Source organism: Arachis ipaensis, chromosome B10, assembly GCF_000816755.2.
Source record: "Arachis ipaensis cultivar K30076 chromosome B10, Araip1.1, whole genome shotgun sequence".
In the NCBI taxonomy this organism is placed as follows: domain Eukaryota; kingdom Viridiplantae; phylum Streptophyta; class Magnoliopsida; order Fabales; family Fabaceae; genus Arachis; species Arachis ipaensis.
The window spans coordinates 109,742,806-109,752,781 of record NC_029794.2 but is presented as its reverse complement, the minus strand read 5'-3'; the positions used below and the strand labels follow the sequence as shown (position 1 = coordinate 109,752,781).

The window sequence follows — 9,976 nt, the reverse complement described above, 5'->3', positions numbered from 1 at the left end:
ATGCCATACCCTCAGAGACTTCAGAAGGCATCCAAAGACAAGCAATTTTCCAAATTTTTGGAAGTCTTTAGGAAGCTTCAGATCAACATCCCTTTTGCAGAGGCCCTTGAGCAAATGCCTCTTTATGCAAAGTTTATGAAGGAGTTGTTGAGTAACAAGAGGGATTGGAAAGAAAGTGAGACAGTGGTACTAACTAAGGAGTATAGTGTAATTATCCAAAAAAATATCCTAGAGAAATTGCAGGATCCGGGAAGTTTTTTGATTCCTTGTACCATTGAAGATATCACTATTCAAAGAGCTTTATGTGATCTTGGAGCTAGCATCAACCTCATGCCTCTTTCATTGATGAGAAAGTTTTAAATTGATGAGGTAAAGCCTACTCGTATTTCTCTTCAACTTGCTGATCATTCTAATAAATACCCTCTTGGAGTTGTTGAGAATTTACTTGTGAAAGTAGGACCTTTTATCTTTTCTGCTGATTTTATCATATTGGATATGGAAGAGGACAAAAATGCCTCTATTATTCTTGGAAGACCCTTTTTGGCCACAGGAAGAGCCCTTATTAATGTTCAAAAGGGTGAATTGACTTTAAGGATCAACGAAGATGAAATTGTCCTTAATGTGCTCCAGGCCTTACAACACCCTAATGAATCTAAAGGGTGTATGAGAGTTGATATGATTGACCCTCTGATTGAAGAGGCAATTAAAGCAGAAAAGCTTGATGATGTTCTGGATTCTCTTTCTAAGAATGATTTACTTGAGATTGATGATTCACCATGTTAGAAGGAGAAGTCTCACATGCCTAGCACTGAGGAAGGGCCTCCGAAGCTTGAGTCGAAGCCCTTGCCTCCCTCTTTGAAGTATGCCTTCCTGGGAGAACAAGATACTTATCCAGTGATTATTAGCTCCTCTATGAGACATGAGGAGGAGGCCTACTTCAGCTACTCAAGAGTCATAAAATATCTCTCGGGTGGACCATCAGTGATTTAAAGAGGATTAGTCCAACCAAGTGTATGCACAAGATCTTGCTTGAGGATGATGCCAAACCAGTTGTGCAACCACAGAGGCAATGATGCGTGAGCATCTTATACCCTTTTCCCCTTTATTTTCTAGTTGTTTTTAGTTAGAATTTATTAAGTTTTATTATATTTTAGTATAAAATCTTCTTTGGATGCTATTTTGAGTTATTTTGGTGTTTTTTTTTATTTTAGGTAAAATTCGGATGAATTTGGCAGAATTTTGTTCAAAAATAAAGGAAGAAAGTAGATGTTGTCAACCCTGACCTCCTTTCATTCCAACGAGCATAACTTAAACTACAAAGGTCCATTTAATGCAGTTCTAATGACATTGGAAAGTCAACTTTCAGAACTTTCCAACAATATATAATAGTCTATATTTTTTTTGGAATCACTGCCAAACCTGGCGCTAAGCCCAAAGAGGACAGAACTAGCGCCAAAACCCCCTACCAGCATTTAACGCCAGAAAAACACCAGGAAAACGCCCAAATTCAGGTCAAACTCACCCAAGGGAGCATCTTTAGTGGGATTTAGATTTTAATTGTTATCTTTTATCTTATTTTAGTTATTTTTATTTATAAACAAAATCTTTTAGATTTAGAATTGAATATTTTATTTTAGTTTCAAATCAAATTAGGTTAGTATAAAAGGGAAAAGATCTCTTGTAATTGGGATCTTCTCTCTTTCACACGGCACACTTTTGGAAGAACCCTAGTTTTCCCTATAAGTATGAGAAACTAAACCTCTTGGTTAAGGTTACGAGCTCTGTTTATTTCTATGGATTAGAACTAATATTCTTCTATTTTAATTAATATTTTGATTCAAATCTAAGGATTGTTTTCATTCTTAATCTTATGAACTGGGTGGAGCGAGGGTATGACCCTTTTCTACATGAGTTCTTGTGATTCTCGAGAGAGTTATCTCGCTTGAACTACAACTTGAAAACAAATTCCTCCTGAACTGCTAATTACATAAACTGATTGGGATATGTGATAATATAATCCTGTTAGTCTTGGATAATTAGAGTGTGGCGTTAAACTAGTTTTCTGAACATAACCCTCTAATCAAAATTAAGTGACCACGAGAGTGGCAATTAATGAAGGTTAGAGGAGGCTAAATCACTAAGAGATTAGGGTTTAGAAATTTATGGTTTGCCATAGAATGAATCATTCATTGTTAAAATAGTTGGTAAGAAATTTTAATCCAGAAAGATAAACATCTCTGAAACCTTAACTGTTTTCTCACACTGCTTTCACACCAAACTGTTTACTATTTTCTTTACTTGCTTATTTATTGTTTATGCAAATTGCAACTCACCAAACCACTTTTTTATTTGCTTGACTAAGTCCAACTTGACAACCATTGCTTGCTCAGTCCAACAATCCTCATGGGATCAACCCTCACTCACCTAAGGTATTGCTTGGATGACCCGATGCACTTGCCGGTTAAGCTGTTAGGAATCTCGAAGTCCCGCACTAAGTTTTTTGGCGCCGTTTGATGAGCGGATATTTTATACACTTTTTAGTACTATTTTCTTAATGTTTTTGGTTATGTTTTGTTAAGTTTTATCAAGTTTTAGTAGGTTTTAGTGCAAAAATTACTTTTTGGATGCTACTTTGAGTTTTGGTGCTTTTCCTATGTTTTTAGGTGTTTTTTGAGTGATTCTAGCAAGCTTTGGAAAAGTCTGATTCAGAGACAGAGAAAGGGCTGCAGATGTTGTCAAATTCTGACCTCCATGCATTCGAACGAGCATTTCTAGAGCTACAGTGGTCCAATTGATGCGCTCTCAATGGCGTTGGAAAGCTAACTTTCAGGACTTTCCAGCAATATATAATAATCTATACTTATCTTTGGAAATGATGGCCCAAAATGGCCGTTGAACGCCCTACTGACGCCCTGCCTAGCGTTTCAACGCCTCAAAAGGAGCAAGCCTGGCATCCAACGCCCCAAGAGGAGTCTCAACACGTGGATTCACCTCAAGCTCAGGCCAAACACTCACCAAGTGGGCCCAAGAAGTGGATTTTCGCACTAAGAGTCCAGTCTATCTTATTTCTGTAATCTCTAGTTATTATATTAGTATTTAAAGGAGAAGATCACCCATGTTAGGAATGACTTCTTCGACCCTATTTTCGAATTCATCATTGTTTTTCTGTAAGCTATGAGCAACTAAACCTCCTAAATTAGGGTTAGGAGCTCTGCTGATTCTCATGGATTAATAATATTATTGTTTCTATTTCAATATATCTGATTCTATTCTCTTATGCGTTCTCGTTCTTCAATCTTAATGAATTGGGGGTGAACCGTGACATTCATCCTTGTTCTACATGGGTTCCGTGTGAATCTTGACCTGGATAGCATTGAACTAAAGCTAGAGAATGCATTGCGGAGTCCAAGAGAGTACCTGGACAACTTTGGATATATGACATATAACCCCGTTGACCATGGGTTACTGAGGTTTCTGTGGCGCTAAGGCTAGAGTCAGAAAAGCATCATTCTCTGATCCGGAAGATCCTACCTTGTCTGTGGCATTTTAAGTAGGATCGTGAAGGTGAGTGGATTGCTTAGAGCTTCACCTTCGGCTATAGTGAGAAGCCATGGGTTAACTTGATGAGAGGACATGAGTTACTCGAATATGGTGGATTGCTATGGTTTAGAAGAGATTAACTTGATGAGAGGACATGAGTTAATCACTTACGGCTGCCATTGAATGAATCATTCGTTATTGAAGTAGACAGTAAGAAAAGTTAGTCCGAAAAGAATAAGCATCTCCGAAGCCTTAACTAAATCATTATCATTGTTTTCTTTACATCAGTCTGGTATTCTTTTCTTTTACTATTCATTTATGCTTTCAACAAACAACCATCTTTTCGAATCGTCTGACTAAGATTTACAAGGTAGCCATTGCTTGCTCAATCCGACAATCCTCGTGGGATTCGACCCTCACTCACCTGAGGTATTACTTGGACGGCCTGGTGCACTTGCCGGTTCAGTTGTGCGGAGTTAAATTTCGCGCACCAAGTTTTTGGCGCCGTTGCCAGGGATTGTTCGAGATTGACAAACTACCGGACTATTTTGTTGCTTAGATTAGGTACTTTCTACGGTCTATTTGCTCTTTTACTTGTGTTTCTTATTTTCTTTTTAAAAAAAAAAAACCTTTTCAAAACCTTTCTTTCCTTTAGTAATCTTTATCTTTTGTTTGAATCTTGTGTCAATTTTTAAGTTTTGTGTTTTTTTTCGAGTCTTTCCTTTTCCAATTTTTCAAAAATAAGTGTCCCTCTTTGTTTTCATCTTTTTCTTTGAATTTTCAAAAGTGTTCTTATTTTCCCTTCTTGATATTCGAATTGTTCTTGGTAATTTTCCTTGTTTGATTGTCTTTTAGTTGTTTTTCCTTTAATTTTCGAAAATTAGTGTCATTTGATCTTAAATTTTTAAGTTTGGTATCTCTTAGTTGTTTTTCTTCTTCTTTAAAATTCAAAAATCCAAAAAAAAATTTCTTTTGTCTTTGTTTAAATTTTCGAAAATCTTGTTATTTTTTCTTATCTTGATTTAAAAATTTTAAGTTTGGTGTTTTCTTGTTAGTAAAGTTTAAATTTTAATTTTCAAATCTTTTTCAAATCTTTATCATATCTTTTTACTTTAAATCCTTCCTATCTTATCTTCTTTTAAAATTTTTTATTTTTAAATTCTTATCTTTTTAAATCTTTACTCTCTTTTAAAATTTGATCTTCAAAATTTTTAAATCTTATCTTCCTTAATCTTTTTAAATCTTTATCTTATCTTTCTTTTTAAATTTTAAAAACTTACTTATCTTATCTTCTTTTTAAATTTAAAACTTTTAAATTTCAATTCTTTACTTTCTTTTAAATTTGAATTTCAAAATCTTTGTTTGACTTTTTCTTTCTTTTATTTTCGAAAACTACTTCTAAAATCACATTTAATTTTCAAATATTTTTAGTTAATTAGTTGTCTTAGCTTTTAATTCCCTTGTTATTTTCGAAAATCAATAAATAAATAAAATAAAAATAAAAATATTTTAATTCTAGTTTCCCTTTTTATTCTTAAAATTCGAAATCCCCCTCTCTATTTTCGAATTCCATCTCATCTTCCACATTCATTCTTCTTCTTCTTCAAATATCTCACAGGGAGTTCTCTATATTCTAACATAGAAACTTCCATTCTTTCTCTTTCTTGGTTTTCTTTTTCTTGTTTATGAGCAGGAACAGAGATAAAGAACCTCTCTTTGATCTTGAACCTGAACCTGAGAGGACTCTAAGGAGGCGGCTACAACAAGCTAGAGCACAACACTCTAGAGGAAATCTCATAGAGATTTTTGAACAAGAAGCTGAGAATACAGAGATAGCAGCCAATCCCAATGATAGAGGAGACGCAAGGAAGGTCCTAGGTGACTTTACTGCACCCACGTCTGACTTCTATGGACGGAGCATTTCTATACCTGCCATTGGTGCAAACAACTTTGAGCTGAAGCCTCAACTGGTCACTCTAGTTCAACAGAACTACCAGTTTCATAGGAAGATCCCAACAGATTCATCTTTAATTTCTTGCAGATCTGTGATATTGTCAAGACTAATGGAGTGGATCCAGAGATTTACAAGATTATGCTTTTCCCCTTTGCTGTAAGGGACAGAGCTAGGTTATGGCTGGATTCTCAACCTAAGGAAAGCTTAGACTGTTGGGAGAAGGTGGTTAATGCATTATTGATCAAGTTCTTTCCACCTCAGAAGCTGAGCAAGCTTAGGGTGGAAGTTCAGACCTTCAGACAGAAAGAGGGTGAATCCCTCTATGAAGTTTGGGAGAGGTACAAGCAACTGATCAGAAGGTGCTCTCCTAACATGATTTTAGACTAGGCCATGCTAGATATCTTCTATGATGGTCTTTCTGAGATGTCCAAGATGGCATTGGACCACTCTGCTAGTGGATCACTCCACTTGAAGAAAATGCCTGAAGAGGCACAGGAACTCATTGATATGGTTGCAAACAACCAATTCATGTACACTTCTGAGAGGATCCCTGTAAACAGTGGAGCTACTCAGAAGAGAGAAGTCACGGAAGTAGACACTCTGAATGCCATATTAGCTCAGAACAAGATCCTGACCCAACAGGTCAACATGATCTCTCAGTATCTGACTGGATTGCAAGCTGCAGCTGGCAGCACTCAAGCGGCATCCTATGAAGGAGAAGCCTATAATCCAGATCAACCCATGATGGAAGAGGTTAACTATATGGGAAATTCCTTAGGAAATCTCAATAATGAGCTTTATGGAAACACCTACAACTCATCATGGAGGAATCATCCCAACTTTTCATGGAGGGATCAATAGAAGCCTTAGCAAGGCTTCAACAACAATCAAGGTAGAAGAAACCAGAATAGGTTCAATAACAAACCATTCCTACCTTCTCAGCAATAGATGGAGACTTCTAAGTAGAGTCTCTCTGATTTAGCCACCATAGTCTTTGATCTCTCTAAGACCACTCACAATTTTATGACAGAGACTAGGTCTTCCATCAGGAATCTGGAGTTACAGATTGGTCAACTGAGCAAGAGGATCCCTGAGATATCCTCTAGCATTTTTCCAAGCAATACTGAAGTAAACCTAAGAGAAGAGTGCAAGGCTCTCACTATAGAAGCTGATGCCGAATCTGAAAAGGAGCTTCTGGCGTTGAATGCCAACAAGGGAGTAGCTGGGCATTCTTGCTGGCGTTCAACACCCAAGGAGGAGCAAGTTGTGGCGTTGAACGCCACAATAGAAGAGGATGGGTGTTCAACACCCACTAAGGACTCTCATATTGAAGAGCCAAGGGAAATTAGAGCTCATCAGGAGACTATAGAAGTCCCCTTGAATGCCCTATTACAGATTATGGAGTTTGAAGAATACTTCTCTTCTGATGAGGAAGAGGAAACTAGGGAAGAGAAAATTGCTCGGTACTTGGGAACCCTCATGAAGCTGCATGCCAAATTTTGTGAAACAGAGGCATTGAAGGAGGAACCTCCAGTATTTACCCAAGAGTGCAGTGTCCTGGTTCAGAAGAAGCTGCCTCAGAAGAAGCCAGACCCCGAAAGTTTCCTAATTTCCTGCACCATAGGGACAATAACCTTTGAGAAGGATTTATGTAATCTTGGATCAAGCATCAACCTCATGCCTCTCTCTGTAATGAGAAGGTTGGGAATTCTAGAGGTGTAAGTTGCCAACATTTCCTTAGAAATGACAGACAGAACCCTAAAAAGGGCATATGGCATGGTAGAGGATGTCTTAATGAAGGTTGAAAATCTTTACATCCCTACGGACTTTATAATCCTAGACACTGGAGAGGGCAAGGACAAGTCTATCATCCTTGGAAGGTCTTTTCTAGCCACTGCCAAAGCCACAATTGATGTGGAAAAGGGAGAGTTAGTTCTGTAGTTGCATGAGGATTGCATCTTATTCAAGATGTCCAAACCTAACTCCCCCTCTGACAAAAGAGGTACCACCGTACAGCACATAGTGTTCGAACCTTCTCTCTGTGTGCAGAGCTATACAGAGCCCCCAGACACCAACTCTAAGTTTGGTGTTGGGCAATCTTCATCAAGCACTGAGAAGGCAGGCACCAAGAAGAAGGTACCTAAGGGTTGGAAGGACAAGAAGATCCCTACTGAAGGCCTCTCACCTGGCATGAGAGTTGTCTTCACGGATAACCCAGTCATTCCACACACTGTGAACAGAATCCTGTCTCTAGAACATGTGGAGCTCATTCACGAGAGCACAGGGAAGAAGTTCACCGTAAGGGGCGAAGTTCTGAGCCCCTATCCATCTTCATAAAGGAGTTCTCCGTCAAGCTAGTGACGGTAAAGAAGCGCTTGTTGGGAGGCAACTCAACCATGATTAGAGTATTTCTGTTTTTCCTGAAGTTTATTTCTATTTGAGTTATATTAAGTTGTTTTCATAGTTGTTTCCTTTGCTTTTTAATGTCTGTGATCATGTACAGTACTTAGAACAGAGACAAGTACATCGAAAGAGGACGAGCAGAACACCTTGGGAAGACCCCTAGCTGGCGTTGAACGCCACCCAAGGGGCATCATGGGCGTCCAATGTCCTACAGGGGGCAGAGACTTGGCGTTGAATGCCACCCTGGAGGTAGCAAGGGCGTTCAATGCCCTACAGGGAGCAGAGACTTGGCGTTGAACGCCAGGAAGGGAGTCTCTGGGCGTTTAAATGCCTTATGGGGAGCAGAAGCTGGTGTTCAATGCCAGCCAGGGAGCAAGGCTGGGCGTTCAACGCCCACAAGGGGACAGAAAATTAGAATTCCCTAGCCTCTCAGGACTAGTGGGCCCCACAGAATCTCCACCTACCCCACACTCTCTCTCACCTTTCTATACCTTGAAAGCCACACCCTACTTTTCTTCTTCCTAACACACACACACACACACTTCCCTAAACCCATCATAACTCCCACCAACCCCCACCCAATTCAAATTTAAACCTTTCCCACCCTTTTCTCCCCTCCCCTATAGCTGAACCCTAACCCACCCTCCCCTATAAATACCCCCTCATTCACCCCTTCATACACACACAACCACATCCCTGTCATCTCTCTCACACTCTACATTCTACACTACATTCTTCTTCCCCTTCCCACACACAAGGCCGAAGCCTCTTCCCCCTCTCTTCTCCATCTCTTTCTTCCTTCTTCTACTATTCTCTTCTTCTTTTGTTATTTTTTAAAACCCGGTCAAACCATAATTAATTAAATAATAAATTAAATAGAAGCGAATATGGCTAGAAAATTTAGCAATCAGAATTTGATAATTTCAATATGATATTTGGACTCAGTGAATTTTTCTGAGTCGGAAAACATAGTTTTTTAAATAAATTCACTGAGTCCAAATCCACCGGGAGAAGGTTCTTCATGCTCAAAGAATTCTTCACCACTAAGACTTGATGCTTGATCTTCATCACCAAGAAAACTCAATTCTTGCTCTATCCCGTCTAATTCTTCATTTGGAATATGCATTGGAGGTTGTGCACATTCCCCCTAGCATCAAATTCAATCATCTTGGAGGGGTTTTCTTCAACTCTAGGTTCACATGGAGGTTCTGCATCTTCTAAGTCTTCAACCACTTTTTCTTTGTCTTCAATAATTATAGCTTCCTCTAATTGTTCCAACACAAAGCAATATTTCTCATCATCCAATCTCTTCTTCATGCTATGCTCTTCCTTAGATTCTTCACATGTAGCCAAGGGAGTTCCTTGAGTTCCCAAGCATTGGGGGAGGGGTTCATAATAGGAAGGTGGTTCATCATAGTAAGGATGTGGTGGTTCCATGTTCTCCATTTGTTCTTCTTCTTGCTCAACACACTCCAATCCATTGTTCTCAAGTTGAGATTCTACAATCCCCTTCAAACTACCCTCTTCGGTTGCTCTCTCGCAATCATCTGTGGACATGTGGTATGAGTCCCATGCATCTAACTTTTGATGGACAGTTGCTTGAAGCCGGTCCATTACCTCCTGAAAAGATGGATATGGATACTCTTCTATGGAGGGTTGTGGTGGAGAGTAGAATTCATCTTGTGATTGAAAATTAGTGTATATTGGAGGTGGCTCATCTTGGTCATGGTATAGAGGAGGTGGTTCTTGGAAGTATTGAGGTGTGAATGGTGGTGGTTCTATATGTGGCTCATATGGCTCAAAAGGTGGTTGGTATGGTGGATAGGGTTAGGGTCATATGGAGGTGTTTGGTAAAAAAAGGCTTGTGAGTATGGTTGAGAGTTATGTTGAGGATAAGCTTCATAAGCATATGGTGGTGGTTCTTGAAAGTCACAAGGAGATTCACCATAACCATTAGATTGATATGTATCATAGAATGGCTCTTGTTCATAGTGCATTGGTGGGGTTGTTGCCAAGAGGATTGATCATATGCATATGGCTCCTCCCACCTTTGATTGTCCCATCCTTGATGCACATTCT

General features: G+C 39.0%; 2 protein-coding genes across 2 annotated transcripts; both read left to right on the top strand.

Moving 5' to 3' along the window:
- LOC107620930 lies at positions 1–783 on the top strand. Its single transcript, XM_016323014.1, has 2 exons — positions 1–186; positions 376–783. The coding sequence occupies exons 1-2, from the start codon at positions 1–3 to the stop codon at positions 781–783; spliced, it is 594 nt and encodes a 197-aa protein (XP_016178500.1).
- Positions 6,518–7,216, top strand: LOC107620931. The gene has a single exon (XM_016323015.1). It carries the CDS (start codon positions 6,518–6,520, stop codon positions 7,214–7,216), a length of 699 nt encoding a protein of 232 aa, XP_016178501.1.